The sequence below is a fragment of the Physella acuta genome, unplaced genomic scaffold, assembly GCF_028476545.2.
Source record: "Physella acuta isolate Inbredline_101_S28 unplaced genomic scaffold, ASM2847654v3 ptg002364l, whole genome shotgun sequence".
Lineage (NCBI taxonomy): Eukaryota > Metazoa > Mollusca > Gastropoda > Physidae > Physella > Physella acuta.
This window is the reverse complement of record NW_026733856.1, coordinates 15,302-38,231: the sequence shown is the minus strand read 5'-3', so window position 1 is coordinate 38,231 and position 22,930 is coordinate 15,302. Positions and strand designations below refer to the sequence as shown.

Here is a 22,930-nt window from a genome sequence, read left to right as displayed (position 1 = left end):
GACATTACTATGACCCCAGTAGACCAGGTGCCTACGGTGGTGTGTTTAAACACCCTGAAATTGGAACTAAAAAAATTAAAGAATGGTTAAGTCATCAGGATACCTACACGTTACATAAACCCCTTCGGCGACGGTTTCAAAGGCGCGCCACCATCACAGGTGGAATAAATCAACAATTTCAAGCGGATCTCATAGATATGCGCTCGTTACGAAAGGACAATGACGGCGTTTCTTACCTAGTGACTTGCATCGATGTGTTTAGCAAATTCGCCTGGGCAATTCCGATAAGGAAAAAATCGGGTAAAGCGCTAGTGGAGGCTGTGCGTAAAATTTTTTCGACTAGAAAACCTATAAATTTTCAAACAGACAAAGGTAGTGAATTTGTCAACAAGACATTTTTAAAATTTCTTAAAGCAGAGGGCGTGCATTTCTTTACCACTGAGAATGAAGATATTAAGGCGGCTATAGTTGAAAGATTCAATCGCACATTAAAAGAAAAAATGTGGCGGTACTTTACTAAAACAAATCGTCTTCGTTACATCGATGTGGTAGCCGATTTGATCAACAATTATAACCATTCATACCATCGGAGTATTCGCATGGCCCCCGTGAATGTTAATTTGAGTAATCAAGAAAGGGTGTGGAATACTTTATACGCACCAGTGGACATTACTTATCGAAAAGTATTTAACGAAGGTGATCGTGTACGGATAGGGCAAAGCAGACACACTTTTAAAAAGGGGTATACGCCTTCGTGGACGGAAGAACTGTTTACGGTGAGCCGAGTTATCGCAACAACACCCGTAACGTACGTCTTAAAAGATGATTCGGGTGAAGAATTGAAAGGATCGTTTTACAAAGAAGAGCTTCAGAAAGTGGGGGACAAAAAAGTGTACCGCATCGAACACATTATACAAGAAAGAAAGGGTGTCGGTGGTAAAGAGTATTTAGTCAAGTGGTTCGGTTATAACCCTTCATTCAACAGTTGGATTTCAGCTAGAGACATTTCGAAATATAAAGACTAACGATGGTTGAAACAGTGAAAAGCGTAAGCATGGATGAGACCGTGTTGGAAGAAACGCTCAGACCGTTCGGTGGAAGTGAGGTGAGACCCAAATCCACCACGTCTTCTATCGGTTCGACCATTTCGAGCTGGGTCGGTAGACTAAGGACACGACCGGAAATTGTTTTCATCTCTCAAATGTTGGTTATATTTGTCGTCATCGCTTTTTCACTATTTAATTTGACGCGTGGAACACTCGACGACAAAGAGGGAAAACTTTGGGTCGTGTTGTTATCCAGCTGTCTCGGTTATATTTTACCTAACCCAACCATTGCAAGAACCAAAATTTTACAATGAGTTTTTATGTCACCCTGCCTAGCAATGCATCACCAAATGTATTTCCAGACAATGAGGCTGGGCATTTCTTCGTTAAATTACCACAGACTATCGATGTGAATTCGCACTATGAGGTTGGTCTGGTCGAGATTCAAATGCCGAATGCATTTTGTATGATTAGAGAACATGAAGTTTGGCTCCAGTATCATTCCATCAAAGAAGGAGCAGACGTTAACCTTTTTCTATTTGGCTTACGCCAGACCAAATACCAAAACATCGACCTGCTTGTCAACGCTATAAAAAAACTATTAAAAAGAGATGTAGATGAACGAAAAGTGGAAATTATAATTTCAGACTGTAATAAGGGATTTAAGAAAATTGTCGTCAAAGTAGTTGCATCGGGAATAGAAAGTACTGTCCGTGACTGGTTGAACGCCTATATGATTGTTCCGGGTAAAGTTACAGAGAAACATATCGAGGAAGACGAAGTAAAAATTGTATTCGTCTATTGTGACCTCGTAGAAGCGAGACCGGTTGGAGATGTAATGGTCCCTTTGCTTCGGACCGTACCGATCGTTGAGAAGAAACCAAGTTCCGTTTTTCGTATTTACGACAAACCCCACTACATCCCCCTGAACCGCTTTTCATTCGACACAGTGGAAATACTTTTATGCGATGAGTTGGGACAATCTCTCTCATTCACAAGTGGAACGTCAGTGTTGACACTCCATTTTAGAACACGTAAACATTTCGATCTGGAATAACTCACACCATGGTGAAACATACCCTTTTACATCGAAACCCTAAATTGTACGAAGATTTTTACTGTAACCAGTACGGTCATGGTTTACCAATTTTTATCGGTGGAAGAAATCAGAGAGGACACGGTATTGGTAGTTTCTTTAGTGGTCTAGGTCGAATGGTCCTCCCTTGGATAAAGACGGGAGGTAAGGCTTTACTCAGAGAAGGTGTTAGTACCGGGTTGCATGTTGCAAACGATGCATTAGCGGGAAGAAACATTGGAGAATCGTTTAAAGAACACGCCAAAGAAGCTGGACATCGTTTATTACAAGGCGCCGTTGATCACCTGGGACAAAACCAATCAGGAAGCGGATTGAGAAGAAAGCGCGCGCTGTCGAGACCACCAGGTGAACCCTTTGAAAAACGAATAAAACTAGCACACAGATCAAGTCACAATCATTCGAAGGCGTGTGCTATACGAAAGAAGAAACATCCCAAGTATTCAGATATATTTGCTTAACCATGGCTCTTATTCATCCAAGTTCATGTGAGTGCTTACATTCTGGATTGGATTTATTTAGTATACCCCCGACACAAACTGCCGTCGAGGAGGGTCAATTTGTTGAAATACACCCCCTCGCATCCTTGGCACAAAGTGCACCTATAGAATTTGCAATTTCTGGCAACAGTGAAGACTATCTAGATTTGTTCAACACGTATTTACACGTGCGCGCTAAGGTGACCTTAGCGAATGGTGATCCCATATCAGTGGACTCTGATGTTGCACCAGTCAATTATTTTTTGCACAGTTTATTTTCCCAAGTGGATATTTCTCTCAACGACACACTAATCACCGCTAGTGAGAACACCTATCCGTATCGCGCCTATCTGGAGGCTACGTTAAATTACGGGGAAGATGCCAAGAATGGGTCTCTATCGGCCGCTCTATATGCGATGGACACACCCCATCATTTCGAGGAGTTCAAAGATGACAATAATGATGGGTATAGGATTCGCCGCACCACCGCTGGTGAAAGTCATGAGATCGATATGATGGGACGTATACACTCTGACATTTTCACCCAAGATCGCTATATGCTGAATGGGGTTGACATTAAAATTAAACTTACACCCGCAAAAGACAGTTTCACTCTCTTGACAGCAGACCAAAACAAGGGGTATAAAGCGATGATAACGCACGCAACATTGGTGGTTAGAAAGGCCAGACTTAACCCGGCGATTTCTATCGCGCATGAAAAGGCTTTAACGAGAATGAATGCGAAATATCCTTTTAAACGCGTTGTTATAAAGACCTTTGCTATACCGAAAGGAATGTTAAGTCACAATCAAGACAATTTGTATATGAGTCAAACACCCACCCGATTAGTCCTCGGACTAGTCGCCTCTACAGCCTTTAATGGTAGTTACACAAAAAACCCCTTCAATTTTCAACATTTTCACTTGACGTATTTAAATGTAAGCGTTGATGGACGATCGTTATCGGGAAAACCACTGGTCATGGACTTTGATAGGAATCAAGCCATTAGAGCATTTTTCAATAGTAACCTCTCTCTGGGTATGGTTGGAAAAGATGCTGGGAATGGAATAGACTATAAACACTTTAAGAACGGCTATACCTTGTTTGCTTTTGATTTAAGCCCCAGTCTTTTGGATGGTGAACAATTTGAATTGGCTAAATCTGGACCTGTTTCTATTGAACTTAAATTTTCACAAGTTACAACTGAACCGATTCAAGTTATTGCGTATGCTGAACTAGATTCGGTGTTAGAAATTTCAAAAACGAGACAAGTGTTGACAGATTACACCGCCTAAAGCGGCCTATAGACGAAAATGAACACAAGAGAACTACAAAGTATACTGACTGCAGATTTATTTGTACAACGCACAAATCTCTTTGGTGTTGTAGCGTGCGATCAACTACCTACTCGTATCGATAGAACGAAGCAAGCGGTGTTCATTATAAATTTAGATTCGTCCAAGGATGAAGGCAGCCACTGGGTTGGTCTTTTTTTCAATGGTCTATCGCAATTTACTTATTTCGATAGTTTTGGATTACCACCGCGTGAACCCGCCATTTTGGCTTTTATAAAAAATAATTCAAACAGACCATTCGTTTACAATTCAAGAGTTTTGCAAGACATTGTAACCAACAGCTGTGGGTTATACGCGGTTTATTTTGTTTTGAAGAAAGTTCGGGGAGCTAGCCTAAAACTTATTCTCCACCCTTTTTCACCGTCACCGGCTCGACAATATATTAACGATCGACTTATATCACGTTTAACACTTGCACTTATTGGGACTACTTATAAACGTTTATTTCGGCGCTTTCAAGATGTCTAGTGAAGATTGGTTACTTGTCGCCCGGAATAGTAATAAAGTGACGGAAATACGAACGACGAATGACAGTGGTTATAAAGTAGCTATCGTTAGTCAATTCATGAACAAAAACACTTTAAATCTTAGAGATCTTATGGATGGTACAGATCTTAAATTTCCTAATAATTCTGGAATAAATCTCTCTCGTATAGCCTTTGAACGTTTACTCGCCCTGAGATATGATATTTTAAAAGCGTTTGATGACTTGGAGAAAGTTGAAATAAATTCATAAAATATAAGAAGTCTTTTGTTGTGATATAAGTTGTGTGTAAGTTGTGTGTGTGTGTTTGTGTGTAAATAAACGGCAAGCCATAAACACAACAACCAAGTAGAAACCAGGAAGGGGGCAATAACCGCCCGGCTGTTGGCACGAGTTGTATCTCTTTATATTAAGACGAGTAGAATTCGACATCCACCAGTCCTATTCAACAAAGATTTTATACGGTCAACATGTTTAAACATGACTTTAAAAAAAAAAAAAAAAAAAAAAATCGATTGTAAAGGCGCGTGAGTTGGATTAGACAATGGGGTACAGCACCTGCCTTTGAGTATGACGCGAGTAGCGGCACACAAAAAGGACATGGTCACACAGACTTCAGACAAAGGGAGAATGAGATTGCAACACACAAAGGGAAGGGGTACCACCTGCTACCACCTCCCCCACCCGACCCCGGGTTTCACCCGCGTCACCCCCACCCACACCCTCACTGGAGGGTGGTGAAATACTATTTTACGATATACTGTTAAAGCCGGACTGTCGTCCAGGTCAATAAAAACAACCAACAAATGGGCAACTGGTCAACAACCGATAAACTGATCATCTGGTCAACTACTGGTCAGTTGGTCCACTGGTCAACAAAATGTATAACACCATTAATAAAACAATAGCTCAAGTGGTCAGTTGGTCAACTGGTCAATATATCGATCAATTGATCAAAACAATAACCTCCTCCTCCTCTATGATAATCGTTTTGGTCAACACGTGGTCAAGTGGTCAACATACCGATCAAAACAATAACCTACTAGTCAAAATAATCAACAGTTGTTTAATGAACAATCAACAACGGGCTAAAAAATCAATAGTTGGTCAAAAAACATGGACACAAATCAACAGGTGGTCGAGAATCAATCAATAACGGTCAAAATATGCAACAGGTGGGCAAAAATCAATCAATAACGGTCAAAATATGCAACAATTGTCCCTCCTCCGCCTCCTCCTCATAATCAACAATTGTCCCTCCTCCTCCTCCCCCTCCTCCTCCTCCTCCCCCTCGCCTCCTCCTCCTCTTTCGACCCAAAGGGGACCTACTATACTACTCTTATTGACTTGTATTTTCGTTGACAACCTTGTATCAACCAAGCCTACGGACCGACCCTACAAAAGTCATGTTACAAATAGCAAAGAGTAAAAGAGGAAAGTTTAATTAAATAAACAGTTTTTCAAAAAAATAATCAAACCAAAAACAGTTTTAGCGTATTACAGTACCAATCGCGTCGGTACATTGGGAAATTGTCTTCACGGAGACCATAGAAACACCATGCAGCTTAGCCACCACCGTCATTCCCACCTGTCAGGTGAGCTGTGGTTCACCCCGAATGTTTACAATCGTAAAGCCGTTTGTGACAGTTATTAGGGGCAGGTAATTTAGTATAAAACGATTTGAAACGAAGGGGAGATAACAATTTCTGATTGATCTTTTCTGTATCTGTAAATGGCTGCTTTCACTGGGCGGAAGGGGGGGGGGCGGGGGTGGGGGGGGGGGGGAGGGCGCGAAAGGGGTAGTGTTAAATTCACAAATTATGAATTGCTGATAAGCAGAAAATAAAACAACTAGATTCTAGATGGCGGCGTATACTACGTCGAGGGTCAGCTCGTATGTGATATTTCCTTGTCGACAGTATTTCCTTCAGACTTATTTCTCCGGGTGGTGGGGGACACCTAAATTTAACCACATGGGTGGGGGGGGGGGGAGGGCGAAGAGATACCTGAAAGAAACTCTGCTCTTCGACCCATACCTGATATTTCAGGAATATTTTCCTACAGGCCCATTGGGATATTTTTCTAGAGGCCCACTGGGATATTTTTCTAGAGGCTCACAGAAATATTTTCCTACAGGCCCACTGGGATATTTTTCTAGAGGCCCACTGAGATATTTTTCTAGAGGCCCACTGGGATATTTTCCTAGAGGCCCACTGGGATATTTTCCAAAAGGCCCACTGGGATATTTTCCAAAGGCCCACTGGGATATTTTCCAAAGGCCCACTGGGATATTTTCTTGCCGTCCCCGCGGTCCCGTACACACCTGCTTTGTGTTAAAACCTTGTAACCTTAACGCTTTTGCGTCGGTACACACACACAGCTTTGTTTGTGTAATGGACCTGATAAGGAAACGGTTATGCAAAAACTTTTGTAAAAAGAGATTCAATAAATGAATGAAAAGGCATGACATAAATATCAGCAACAGAAAAATGCAAATTAAAAAAAAAAAAGAAAATCCGCGCACAATCTAATTACTGTCATTAATGCTTGTTTCAATACCTATTAATTCGACAACAAATACTAAGCTATTGACGAATTATCAACAAGTTTACTAAAATAAAATCGTAAACAAGTGCAATATAGCTGGTGACGGAGTGGCCTAGCGGTAGAGAGCTGGACTGCTAACGCGTAAGACTCGGCTGTACCTGAGTCCACCCAGCTATGATGGATACCTAACAACCTAACTCACATTAGAATAAGTAAAAGTTCTGGCCAGCATTATTCCGATCATACGAAAATCAATCTGAACACTTTAAAAGTTCATTTTTCAAACCCTGACGGTAGAGTTTCTGTGACCTCGGCATATGAAGAGAAAGTGTGGTCAGCACTATACCCAGCCGCCTTTACTTTCCCTACCGTGAGTTAGGTACCCATCATAGTTGGGTGGACTCAGGGACGGTATACTGGCTTGAACCCGAGACTTACAGGTTAGTAGTCCAGCTCTCTGCCCCTAGACCACTCCGTCCCCGCTGAACACTTTAACCTACCTGTAAACAGCTTAAACATCCCGCCTCATGTCCCTTCAAATGCGAAACACAATGTTGTATATCGGCTATCATAGTTAAGCAATTTTCACATTTAAAAAAATATACCTGCTTGATAAAGATTACAAGTAAATTAAATTACCTTCAACATAAGAATACCTCTGTTTTTAATTAACTGCTTTGCCTGTTGCCTTATCTGTACTTTGAAAACGTTCAGCTAGCATTTAATTAAGAACAAAGTTCCACGTGAATTGGCTAACATGTTTGTCAAAATGTAGCGTACAAGACAGTGGTTGTTTATTTTACCGCTCATGGTTTGAATTGAGCTGAGTTCAATGTGATATGTTAAGCTTTTTGTTAAAATGAAAACTACAATAACATAAACATTCCATTGATCGCAACGACATAGCTCTACCTTTTATCAACCGAAACATGTAGCAGTGGATAATGTGCATGTATCATGGCCAGTCATACCAGGTTCATTTACTAGAAATGGTTCGTCTCGAATACCAGAGTTTCTTCCAGGACCCCACCCCCCCCCCCCCCCCCCCCCGAAGAAAGTCTATCCCCCCCCCCCCCTGAACGAAATGAAATGTATATATATATATATATATATATATATATATATATATATATATATATATATATATATATATATATATATATATAACTAGCGTACCCGTCCCCGCGCGTTGCTCGGAAATAGAAGAAAGTCCGACGAAATATATAAGGAGGATTTCATCCATGCATTACCAATCATATGTTCTTAGACGCGTGATCTTGTTTTCTAAAAGTGAGTTATTTAAATGTAAACAATGCCTGCGCTTAAATAATAAATATCGGGACTCGTGTTTACCTACACTACCGCATGAAAACCTTGAGTGTACATTAATCACTCACCCAAATAATGAGGTAGAACACACTTCGGTGACCACCCATGTGTCATGAACGTAGAGGAACGCTAACAGCAGCACCCCCCCTCCCCGACTAAACTACCGCATAGGCGCAGCATACGGCCCTGGCTCCTTAAAACTAACAGGCGCCATCGTGCTCATAGTATAACCCAGCGTGCCAAATAGCTGCCTGTGAAGAATGATGCAGATTTCGTCATTCGCTAAAGTGACACAAATGAACACGTAAAAAATTATTTGACGTGCTTTAAAAATCAGTGTATCTGATGCAATATGTTAGCGTTACTAATGGTCTATTATTACATGCTCGATCTGAATTTCTGATTGGATTGTATAAAAATAGATCCTAATTGCATCATTCACAAAGTGACGAAACTGTTTGGATTTTTTTTTTCGGACAAAAAAAAACATCCCAGTTAATAATCTTACCTTGGTTAATTTTTCTGATTATTAAAATAATACGTATTACATGGCCCTCAGCGGCCCATGTAAGCCTTTGGGGGCCGAAACAAATTTTTATTGGCAGCCAAATCGCACCCTACCAGGGCGCCGGCGGACACGCCTGATTCAATTTAGTGAGCGTCTGTAACGCCCTATCTTATCAATAGTCTATCACACTGCTTAGACCGAACGTAGTTTCCATAGAGCTCAGGGGGTAAAGACCAGGTCGCCAAATCGCATCCTGCCGGTTGACCGCCCATGCAAAATTAAATCCCCCTTCCTAAACCACCCACTCCCCTCTCACCCCAGAAATCATATCGGGAGTATTCATCAACTCCCTAAAGTTTTATGGCACCCGGATAAAATGTGTCGAACCGCAATCGTCTTTTATTTTTATTTATCGTATATAGAGAAAAATCCCACTACCCCGTAGCACCGCCCTTGCGAAATTACAAACAAATTTTTTTTTGCAGACATCTCACCTGAAGTGTTCTAATTAACTCCCCAAAGTTTGAAGGCGATAGAATGAACGATGGGAAACCGCAATCGACTTTTATTTTTATAACCGTATATAGAGAAAAATCGCGCCCTCCCGTGGCGCCGCCCTTGCGAATATAAAAATGAATTTTTACAGAACCATACCCTTGAGTGTTCTAATCAACTCCCCAAAGTTTGATGGCGATCGGATGAAACCGCAATCGACTTTTATTTTTATAAACCCTATATTGAGAAAAAACAAATCGCGCCCTTCTGGGGCACCACCATGGCGAATGTAATTTTTTTTCCCGCAGTAACCTCCCCAGATGTATTCTTAGCTGCTTACCAAAGTTTCATGGCGATCGTGTGAACAGTATCACTGCAATTCACTTTTATTTTTTTTATATACCACATATAGAGAAAAATCGAACCCTCCCTTGGCGCCGTCCTTGCGAAATTAAAAATGATTTTTTTACAGAACCCTTCCCCAGTGTGTAGAAACCTCCCAAGGATAATTCTCAACAACTCCCCAAAGTTTCATGGCGATAGGATGGAAGGTGTCGAACCACATCGTACTTTTATTTGTTATATACCATATATAGAGAAAAATCGAACCCCTTTGGGGCGCCGCCCTTGCGAAATCAAAAGGTTTTTTTTTCATAAATCTCCCCTTGGGTGTTCTAATCAACTCCCCAGAGTTTCATGGTGATGGGATGAAATGTGTCAAACTTCAATCGAGATTTATTTTTTATATACCGTACATAGAGAAAAAACTAATCGCGCCCTGCTGGGGCGCCACGCCTGCGAATTTGAATATTTTTTTTTCCGCAGAAACCTCCCCAGGAATATTCACAACAACTCCCCAAAGTTTCACGGCCATTTGATGAGATATGTAGTAATGCATAAAAGACAAACAGACACACACACATACATTGCTTTTTATACAAATAGATATATATTTTTTACAGTGTCCGCCCCCCCCCCCCCCACCCGAAGAAAGTCTACCGCCCCCCCCCCCCCGAAAATTTCAAGTGCCCCGCCCCCCCCCCACCCCGCGGAGAAAAAAGTCTGGAAGAAATACTGCTCGATACTGTTTGCATCTACGGGTACAGAATATTTTAGGTGAATACAATTGCTGGTGTAATAAAATATGCAAGTCAATGCGGATGTTTTCCTAACACTGTCTACTACTTCTGACAACTAAAATCTCCAATTCACATTTTTATTACAACTCACTAATACGCCTTTTTTGTACATATAGATAGGTGGCGTGGCCTAGCGGTAGAGAGCTAGAATGGTAATCAGAATGTCTCGAATTCGAATGCGGATTTACATCCGTATTTATATCAGTAGATATCCTAGATCTGATGAGTACCTAACTTACGTTAGTTAAAGGCGGCTGGTCGCAGTGTTGTCCAGATTATCACTTCATAGACCAAAGTCATCTGAAACAGTTGAACTCTTCTTCACCTGCCACATGACTCGCCAACTTTATCATTCACGTATAAAAAAAAATTGAAAAAAAAATTTAAGATTGACTTTGTGTGTCTCGAACCCGTACCACTCGCACGGTATCAATTACACTATCATCTCATCTATTTAGACACTATAGGTTTTAAGGAGAATAAAAGAGTAACTTAAAAATCTTAACTTACGCGATTAAGCACTATTCTTTCAAATTACATTTTATCACAAAATAGCCAATAACATAGCTAAAAAAAAAACAAATATTTTATTAAAATAATTAAGGCCTGAAATAGTTTAGTATAGAAATTTATTAACGGAATATATTCTAGACTTCTAGATCTAGGTAGGGTCTAGATCTAGATATGTCTAAGTCTAGTTTTTCCGTAGATCTAGATCATCTAGATCTAGAATATCTAGATCTAGACCTAGAATCCTAATAGATATAGTAAATTGTTTAAGTTTCGGCCAAGAAAATTGTATTGTATACATTTCATAGCGTACGTATATCTAAATGATATTTGAATGAAATAGTTCATTTATTTATATTCTAAACTCGGAAGATGACGTCATTACTTATGTATTCTTTCCTTAGTAGAAACATTAGTGAAGTCATTGTTTCATGCGTTCTTTTCACAACTATAAACACTTTTCCTGTTGCATAATTAAAGTTAGTTTTTTCTACATTCGAATATGCCTTTTTTTTTCTTCTTTTAATAAAATTTTGTTTATACATTTAAAACATCTAACATATTATTTGCAACAAAAGTCCGTATCAAGTTCTCCATATATCGCTGAAGATACTACTATGAAAACCTGCGAAAATATTTATCGGACAGAGAGTGAGAGAGAAAGAGAGAGAAGTGCGCTCATGGGCTTTTACACATTAGGATTAAATATATATATATATATATATATATATATATATATATATATATATATATATATATAATCCTATTCAAATCTCATAATATTTAAAAAAAAATGTTAGTGGCTCTTTAAAACTGGGACATCTTTTAAATTGTAACTTTTGGCTCTTCCGTCTCAAAATGTTGCCGACCGCTGATCTAGTCGACAGGCTACAGGACTTTGTAGTAGAGTGAATAAATAACACTAAAGCACGACATTTCAGAACGTAAAAATTATTTATTCTACATAAAATAGCACTATCAATGATACTAATAAACACAGCCATGTCGGTATATCTAAAACAAAACAAAAACTACATTCTACCAACTATGTCCAAACTTAAGGTAAAATAAACCGGTAGTGATCTCCCCTAAACTTTCTCGAATATTCTTATATAAAACAACAGGGGATGGTAACTGGGGATATAGTTATGATTTTTAATCCATTTTAAATACTGAAACTTTTAAAAATAGAATAGAATCTCAGTAAAAAACAATTGCGCACCAAACGAACGCCTAATAAAGGTGTGTATAATAGTGCGCAATAGTATTTGTACTTAATACATTTACATTAGTTTTTTGAGAAATCGGAAGTAGCGTAAATTACTACTTCCGGTCAACGGAAATTACTCAAATTTTAACAGAAGGTAGAGAATTAAATCTTTTACTTACATGTGAAATTTCATTTATCTATCTGAAATAGTACTCAAGTTATAGGCTTTTGAATAATTCAAAGTAGAAAAAGTACCACTTCCGGTTGTCGGAAATCGCTCAAAAGTTGATACGGATCGACGATTTTGATATAATACTTACATATGAAATTTCATCAACCTAGTGGTAACGGTACTCAAGTTATCGTGTTTACACACGGACACACAGACACACACACTGACACACACACACACAGACATACGGACAAGATTGCAAAATTATGTTTTTCCGTATCAGTGAGGTGTAAAACGTCGAGATTTGTAAAAATCTCGATTTTTTTTTGCACGATTACAATACTTTCTCTATACTACGTATATACGAGAAAGTAATTAAAGGAAAATGCCGATTCTGTAACACTTTTTATAATCATCATCTGAAAACACAGCATTTTCAGATACTAAAATCAGAATATACTACATTAAACTATGCTTTGTAGACTGCATAAAAACACATGATCATTACAAAATAAAAACGTTACATTTTTATTTTAAAAAATAATTTCGGTTAATTAAAAAGTAATAATAATTCGTAAAATGGCAACAATTTGAATAAAGTACATATTGTAAAATGTGTATTTATTTTGACATAAAAAATGTTGTGTAACTTATAGGTTGGATGAAAAGTTATAGATTTACGTGCAGTTAAAAAACAAATAGCCTTTCTGAATACTTATCAGTAGTGTCTTGAATATTTTTCTTATAAGAAAAATGTAGGATGTTGTGGTATGGCTTTGTATAGTAGTGCTATATTTGTAGTGTGCGTTGTATGGTTGATGTTGTCTGGTGTGGTGTTGTGATATGTACGGTTATTGTGTGACACGTTTTGATAAGAAGAACGGTCAACGAAGCTGTTGTAGGGTGTACAATATTTATGGTGGTGTGTTGTATGGTTTATGTCGTCCGGTGTGGTATGTGTTCGGCTATAGTGTGATAAGGTGTAGTAAAGTGTAAGATCAGCTAAGATACAGTAATATTAGCTGTGCTGTGATATTGTATGGTGTTGTATGATGTATGTTGACTGCTGTGGTATGTGTTCGGCTATAGTGTGATTAGGTGTAGTAAAGTGTAAGGTCAGCTAAGATATAGTAATGTTAGATGTGCTGTGATATTGTATGGTGTTGTATGATGTATGTTGTCTGCAGTGGTATCTAGCTATATTCAGCTAAAGTGTGATGAGGTGCGTACGGTCAATTAAAGAATTGTATGGTGTTGTATGGTGTATGTTGTCTTGCTATATTCGGCTGCAGTGTGATGAAGTGCATACGGTCAACTAAAGAATAGTATGGTGTTTTGGTGTATGTTGTCTTGCTATATTCGGCTGCGGTGTGATGAAGTGCGTACGGTCAACTAAAGAATTGTATAGTGGGTGCCGTAATTTCGGTCGTATTTCGTATGGTGTGATTTTTACGTTGGGGTACTGTACAGTAGAGTACGCAATGGTATTGCTATGTCAATATGTTAACGTATTATTTTTTTCTCAGATATGATACTCTACTGTTCATTTTATAAAACTTTAACACAGCCATGGCAGTGTATCTGAAAAAAACTACATTCTACCAACTATGTCCATACGTTTATTATACCATGTATAATAATCCAATATTGAATAACTTAAATTACTTGATGTTTAGTGATTGTCACCACAGAAAAGAATAATAAATCGTTAGAAAGTTCTAATCACAGAGCATGTTGGTTGAAAAAAAATGTAAAATAACCAAGCCTAGATTTTAAAACTTGTTAAATATCCGAATATTTGGAAATCCCATAAGAAATAGCATTACACATAAATGCTGGTTTCCGTAACGAAAAAACAACACATCAAATACATGTTTTTAAACAAGTGTTGACTCAGAAGGTAATGGTATATCAATTGTGTTGTTACATGGGTCTCTTTCTTTTGATTTCCAAAATCTTTTTTAATACGTTTTAAGAAGATGAATTAGCACTTGAATTATGAACTGGCAGACTTCTATAGCAGTAAGAACAGAGAACCCTAGCCATAATCCAAGTTGACCGCCAATGTTGCCTAGAAGATTATTCCAGTTGTATGCAGCTGATGTAGATATCACCTCGTATCGAAGTGTTTCGTAATAAATCTCAAGTCTTAAGAAATTTTTACGTATATGTTCGTGGGGATAACTTGTCCAGTTGTAGACTCTGTTTTTCTTCGCGGAAAATTTGTTGACGAATTTGACGTACCGGTCCAAATGCCGGTCTGCCGGCCACACTGCTGTCGACACGGTTGTCTGAAACAACTTTTGAGTACACGCCGGCGGACACATTTCCTCACACCCTAGCTCATGTTTCTCAAACTTTCCTGATAATATAAAGGTTGCCTCTTTGTGAAAGGGCACTGGTCATATGCATTATATTAAAAACAATTTTAAAAACAATTAATATTAGTGCAAAAAATATTTAGGTAATTTTAACTGATTTGAACGATATTAAAAACTACTGTATCCTACATCTTTATCAAATTTTAACACTGTTAATGTATTCGAATAATTAAAGAAGTCAAAATATTTAACCTGATAAGTTTTCTTTCAATACATTCTACATTATTGTTTTTTGCCCCTTTGACACCGGAAATTAAATAAAATGTCTTGGAGATGTTAAATCGTCAACCATTACGGAGAAGACTTTTCATTGAACAGACAGTAATAATATATTTCAGAATGCAAGCAAAAGTATGTGTTAAATAATAATAATTGCTAATTGTCATTAGCATGCGAAAGCGAAAAATAAAGCAATGCTTTATTGATTTACTATAGATATTTACAAGCTATTATTTAACTCATTTTCTCTGTCGTCAGTCTAGATTTAAATGCCTGAGCGAAATTACTGGCGCTTCTAACTGTCAGATACGGTTCGTAGTTGGCTCGTGCCTCAAGCCATGAAGACAATGCATTATGACATTAAATTTGACTTAATTTGATGCATAATTATTTTTTATGGATTAATTAAAATATTGTCAAAATTAGTAGGCAGTTTTACCCAACTATACCGCGCTATTATACACGCGCCATCACGTTCAAGAGTCGCGAATTGGTTTTTAGTCATGCAACTCTAGTGTAAATAAAACAAGTAAAGTAAAAAAAAATTCATAGAAAACGTTTATGTAATAATGCACTAAAAAGTAGAAAATAAATTATTCACTACTATTTAAATTACTTTAAATTTATATATATATATATATATATATATATATATATATATATATATATATATATATATATATATATATATATATATATATATATATATATATATATATATATATATGCTGTAACTGTGTGAGCTGCCCGTCCAGGGGTATCTCCCCTCACACACCTCCTTAACCCTTAAAACCGAGCAATTCATTCACCACACCTCTACCCTACCCCTCCCCTGCCGCCCCCGCCCCCTCATTCTGTACCACTGACTTAAGTAGAACTCAAAATCACTTGTTGAAAAATCTTAATACCCGCCGGTCGAAAAAAAAATTTGTTTTGTATTGAAATGGCTGTAACGTCTAAGGACTCGGGGAAGCAGTTTGTAATAGCAACTTACAGTAGCTTTAGACGGCAGGAGATTTGTTTTCAAATATGTAATCAATAAACGATTGTATTAACACGGTTTTTACAACAACAATATTGATGTTTAATTAACTTGGTGGTGTTTTATGCTATCACAATTTTCTCCGATATACAGACAAAAGTAAAGAAAAAAAGTGACAATCTCCAAACTGAAAAAGATTAAAAAACATTAATGTCAACACTCCAATAAATACGCATGGAGTTTTTTAAGACACAGTGAACGGGTCAACTCGCTTGTCACGTGATTAGGTACACGTTAGATAATTACGGCTTTCAATTAATTATTGTATTCTAATATTGTTTCAGCACTCGTTTTGCTGTACCATTTATTTAGGTGTTTTCTAACACAAGCTACTCATGCAATAACTCGAAATTATACCAACGTTTTATGTCTTTTCCAATTTGTATAGATTTAAGGGTTGTTAGAGATTAAAAACTTTTTTTTTTCAGATTAGTTTTAGTTTTTAGTTTGTAGGTTTAGATTTTAAAAAATAAACTTGTTGTTTTTTAGGCCTGGAAGTCAAGTAGAATGCACTCTCTCAACCATATCGTAGAAATGTACAAAGACTTCGGGGACACGACTACCATGCATGGAATCAAACGCACAGCTCACAGCAAACCAACATGGCTGAAGTTGCTATGGACGCTGTTTGTGTTTACCGGAATAGTCTGGGCCACGTATCAAATCGTCTTGACGGTCCGGAGCTACTACAGCTTTCCGTCCTCTACACAGCTCTCCATAGAAACCAACCACACGCTGGAGCTGCCGGCTGTCACTATATGTAACCTCAACCGGCTTCGTGTGTCCAAGGCGACGTTTCTTCAACCTCAGTTCGATGCGTGGGATAAGGTAAGCTGCATGTCAAATATTTATCTCTCTATTTCTCTTGCTCTGCCTCTTTCTCTCTCACTCCCTATATATATATATATATATATATATATATATATATATATATATATATATATATATATATATATAAGCCAGGATAATATATAATTTAAGGATAAAGGGGGAAAATCGAATTTTCAATATCTACTTAGAATTTGAGTGTTTGAAGTTTAAATTTTATGAATAAACTTATCATAAATGAATACAAATAAATTAATGTAACGATTTTCGTTAAATCTTCTGGTGTCTCAACAATGCGCAATAGGCATGCTAGAATGTTGCGTAAGAATAATTCTACACAATATATAAACATGCATGGATTGAATTTAAATGATGGAAAGATAAAATGCACACACACGATAATTATCACTCGTCTATTTTTATTTTCCATCGTAGGACGACCTGAGCATCCCAAAACAGATGAGGAAACTGAGTTGCACCCTCAATAGTTACCCCCAAGAAATCAAACAAAGTCTAGGGCACGCAATGAATGATATGATGATGCAATGCACATTTGATTCAGTAAGTATAATTATAAATAAATAAATAAATAAATAAATATATATATATATATATATATATATTTATTTATTTATTTATTTATATATATATTTATATATGTATATATATATATATATATATATATATATATATATATATATATATATATATATATATATATATATATATATATATATATATATATATATATATATTTATTCCACATCAACTGTATTTAAGTATATATAATGTCATAATTAAGATTAGTTTTAATCACTTAATGCCTGAATTATTTTCCATCCGAGTAAAACTTAATTATTTTGAAAATTTAAAATATTTTTTAAAATTTATTTTAACTGCAGCATGCATGTGACCCCAGCAACTTTAAGCAGGACACATTTATCAACAACGGAAACTGTCACACATTTGGTGACAAGACAGCGAATCCATCAGTTTCATGGTAATTCTTGTTCTCTATCGTTTTCACTGACCAGTGTAGGCCGTATACGCTTACCTTTTATACAGCATTTTAATATGATTTGTTTTCTATTTCATTCCCGCTCTTTCTAAAAAAATTGTATGTTTGTTTTATTTTTATTTATGTTTTTGGTCCCTCTATTTTTCAATCTAATTGTGTTTCAATCACCTTCCATACAATTCCTAATATTTAGGCTTCTCACAAAAGCCGGTCCAGCCAACGGCCTGATCCTAGACCTCGACATCGAGCAGGATGAGTACCTACCAATAACAGAAAAAGCTGGGATAAAAGTCTTGTTACATTCTGGCTCTGAGATCGTCTTCCCTGATAACACTGGCATCCTGGCAGCGCCGGGATATGTTACTAGTATTGGAATTAAGAGGGTATGTAAATGATGTTTTTTATGATTTGGGGAATCATTGCATCCGTTATGCACAAACACAAATATACACACACACACTAACACACACACACAAACACACACACATATACAATGTTTTTTCCGGACTTTTTTCTCCGGAGGGGGGTGGACTTGATATTTTCGGTAAGGCGGACATTCTCCGGGGGGGGGGGGGGGGGGGGGGTGGCGGACACAATTAAACGTATTTTTTTTTTATATAAAACTCATTTTGTTCTGGGAGGGGGGGGGGTGACTTTCTTCGGGGAATGCCTGGAAGAAAATCGACATATGTTTATACATATATATATTATATAATATTTGTGTGTAAAGTACTTTTAGTGTGCCGGGTAAGGTTAAAGTGTGAGGATTTATTTACGCATGGTGATAATGTGTATACGTTAGATGTATGTGCATCTTGTAAATGTGATTGAGTGTATGTGGTTGGGGTGTTGCTGTCTTGATAGCGTGAGCATGTTATGGGGCAATAAACTAATTATGAAAGTGTGTTATGACCTACTTCGGTCTTCTTTTTTAATTGTTTAATTTTCTGAATATTTAAGTGGACTTGAGTGGTCTGTAGTTTAAACCATTTTTTTCCATCACACTCATGTGATAGTATTCACCACTGAGTTCGTGTGGCTCGTGCTGTGGCTCCTTCCCCCCAATGGACATTAGCATTGAGGTCGACATCCCATAATTTTGGAGTAGTATATAAAGGAGGAATTTTCCTAGCACGGGAGCCCACTAGACACACACAGAGTGAGAGAGAGAGAGAGAGAGAGAGAGAGAGAGAGAGAGAGAGAGAGAGAGAGAGAGAGAGAGAGGGGGGGAGAGAGCCATGATGTAATTTCTAGTTTAAGAAGCAATTATCTCTAAGTTCCAGTGTATTCAGTATTTTTCTGTATCTTATTTTAATAACGTGTCGGTTGTGGTGATAACTTAGGTACCTTATCCAGTGTTAGTAGTTTCAGTGTGTTATTCCAGAATTTGTAAGTTGGGTTTTCTCAATAGTGTATATTTTAGTGCATGATATTTTATTATTTAGCCTTGTTTGCATTTTAGAAGGTTTTAAATTGATTAAAAGTGTATTAGTTGCAGAAAGTCTTCGTATTTGTTTTTACCCTAGACATTAGCTTCGAGTCCACGAAGAGGTTTTGTTTTCTGATAATCTTTTTAGTTTATTTTAGAATTCATCAGTCTAGGACCATCCCCAAAGAATCCGGGTATTGCGTCATCTGTACCAGTGGTAGAGTTACGTAATAGTGTATATGGGAGTACATATTTTATTTGTTGTGTGTGTGTATTTAAAATGTGATGCCCAAGTTCATCAACATTGATATGATAATTGTATTGTAAACATTCGCCTTGCAGTCAGAAATCTACATGCTACCACAGCCTTACGGCAACTGTATCAGCGCAGATAACACCACCAACGAAATCAAAAACATCTTCCAGCAGCTCGGCTATACCTATACAAAAGACGCATGCCTCAGAACCTGCCTACAGAAACGTATCTTTGAATCATGTCGATGTATAGACCTCGACCTTGCCAACATGGTTCGTGTACTAAACTACAACGACTGGTTAGATTTGGACAACACGAAATCTCTTCAAATCTGTAACAAGACGATGGCGAAATGCATGGATACAGTACAAGAAAAGTTTGAGAAGCATGAGTTAGGATGCGAGGAAATGTGTCCGCCGGCATGTACTCAAAAGTTATTTCAGACAACCGTGTCGACTGCCGTGTGGCCGGCAGACCGGCATTTGGACCGGTACGTCAAATTTGTCAACAAAACTTTCGCGAAGAAAAAAATAGTCTACAACTGGACAAGTAATCCTCACGAACATATACGTAAAAATTTCTTAAGACTTGAGATTTATTACGAAACACTTCGATACGAGGTGATATCTACATCAGCTACATACCACTGGAATAATCTTCTAGGCAACATTGGCGGTCAACTTGGATTATGGCTGGGGTTCTCTGTTCTTACTGCTATAGAAGTCTGCCAGTTCATAATTCAAGTGCTGATTCATCTTTTTAAAACGTATTTAAAAAGATTTAGGAAATCAAAAGAAAGAGACCTATGTAACAACAAAATTGATATACCATTACCTTCTGAGTCAACACTTGTTTAAAAACATGTACTTGATGTGTTTTTTTTTCGTTACGGAAACCAGCATTTATGTGTAATGCTATTTCTTATGGGATTTCCAAATATTCGGATATTTAACAAGTTTTAAAATCTAGGCTTGGTTATTTTACATTTTTTTATCGACCAACATGCTCTGTGATTAGAACTTGCTAAAGATTTATTATTCTTTTCTGTGGTGACAATCACTAAACATCAAGAAATTTAAATTATTCAATATTGGATTATTATACATGGTATAATAAACGTATGTTTTGATATTTAGTACATTTTGGTACCGTGTCATTTATAGAAACCATCGTGCAAGTACAATAATAAATAATACTTTTTATATTATGTATTATTATGTAGTATTGCTAATTACAACTATAATTTTGAAATTAGCATCTACCTATTTTATATACAATCTTTAGCTATATTACAGTTTTATAAAATGAACAGTAGCGAAGCTTATCTTAGAAAAAAAATACATTAACATATTGACATAGCAATACCATTGCGTACTGTACTGTACAGTACCCCAACGTAAAAATCACACTCTACGAAATACGACCGAAATTTCGGCACCCACTATACAATTCTTTCGTTGACCGTACGCACTTCATCACACTGCAGCCGAATATAGCAAGACAACATACACCATAAACACCATACTATTCTTTAATTGACCGTATGAACCTCATCACACTTTAGCTGAATATAGCTAGATACCACAGCAGACAACATACACCATACAACATCATACAATATCACAGCACATCTAACATTACTATATCTTAGCTGATCTTACACTTTACTACACCTTATCACACTATAGCCGAACAGATACCACAGCAGTCAACATACATCATACAACACCATACGATATCACAGCACATCTAACATTACTATATCTTAGCTGATCTTACACTTTACTACACCTTATCACACTATAGCCGAACACATACCACACCGGACGAAATACACCATACAACACACCACCATAAATATTGTACACCCTACAACAGCTTCGTTGACCGTTCTTCTTATCAAAATGTGTCACACAATAACCGTACATATCACAACACCACACCAGACAACATCCACCATACAACGACACACTACAAATATAGCACTACTAAACAAAGCCATACCACAACATCCTACATTTTTCTTATAAGAAAAATATTCAAGACACTACTGGTAAATGTTCAGAAAGGCTATTTCTTTTTTAACCGCACGTAAATCTATAACTCTTGATCCAACCTATAAGTTATACAATATTTTTTATATAAAAATAAATACACATTTTACAATATGTACTTTATTCAAATTGTTCCCATTTAACGAACTATTATTACTTTTTAATTAACAGAAATTATTTTTTAAAATAAAAATATAACGTTTTTATTTTGTAATGATCATGTGTTTTTATGCAGTCTACTAAGCATATTTTAATGTAGTATATTCTGATTTTAGTATCTGAAAATGCTGAGTTTTCAGATGATGATTATTAAAGGTGTTACAGAATCTGCATTTTCCTTTTATTTTATCTTAAGTTTGGACATAGTTGGTAGAAGGTAGTTTTTTTTTTTTTTTTTTTTTTAGATATACCGCCATGGCTGTGTTTATTAGTATCATTGATAGTGCTATTTTAAGTAGAATAAATAATTTTTACACTCTGAAATGTCGTGCTTTAGTGTTATTTGTTCACTCTACTACAATGTGCTGTAGCCTGTCGACTAGATCAGTGGTCGGCAACCTTTTGAGACGGAAGAGCCAAAAGTTACAATTTAAAAGATGTCCCAGTTTTAGAGAGCCTTTAACATTTTTATTTATATATATATATATATATATATATATATATATATATATATATATATATATATATATATATATATATATATATATATATATATAATCCCAATACGTAAAAGCCCATGTGCGCACTTCTCTCTGTCTCTCTCTCTCTGTCCGCTTAATATTTTCGCAGGCTATCATATTAGTATCTTCAGCGATATATGGAGAACTTTATACGGACTTTTGTTGAAAATAATATGTTAGATGTTTTAAAAGTATAAACAAAATTTTATTAAAAGAAGAAAAATATAAAAAAAATAAAGGCATATTCGAATGTAGAAATTTTTTTTTTAATTATGCAACAGGAAAAGTGTTTATAGTTGTGAAAAGAACGCATGAAACAATGACTTCACTAATGTTTATACTAAGGAAATGGCACACAATTAAGGTAGTCATCTTCCGAGTTTAGAATATAAATAAATAAACTATTTCATTCAAATATCATTTAGATCTACGTACGCTATGAAATGTATACAATACAATTTTCTCGGCCGAAACTTAAACAATTTACTATATCTCTTAGGATTCTAGATCTAGATCTAGATATTCTAGATCTAGATATTATAGATCTAGATGATCTAAATCTACGGAAAAAACTAGACTTAGACAGATCTAGATCTAGATCTAGACCCTACCTAGATCTAGAATCTATTCCGATAATAAATAAATTTCTATACTTA

At 36.7% G+C, this 22,930-nt stretch overlaps 1 protein-coding gene across 1 annotated transcript; it reads left to right on the top strand.

Moving 5' to 3' along the window:
- The first annotated feature begins 17,977 nt into the window (after positions 1 to 17,977).
- Positions 17,978 to 20,397, top strand: LOC131933095 (degenerin del-1-like). Its single transcript, XM_059289917.1, has 2 exons — positions 17,978 to 18,238; positions 19,627 to 20,397. Exons 1-2 carry the CDS (start codon positions 17,978 to 17,980, stop codon positions 20,395 to 20,397), a joined length of 1,032 nt encoding a protein of 343 aa, XP_059145900.1.
- The last annotated feature ends 2,533 nt before the right edge of the window (positions 20,398 to 22,930 follow it).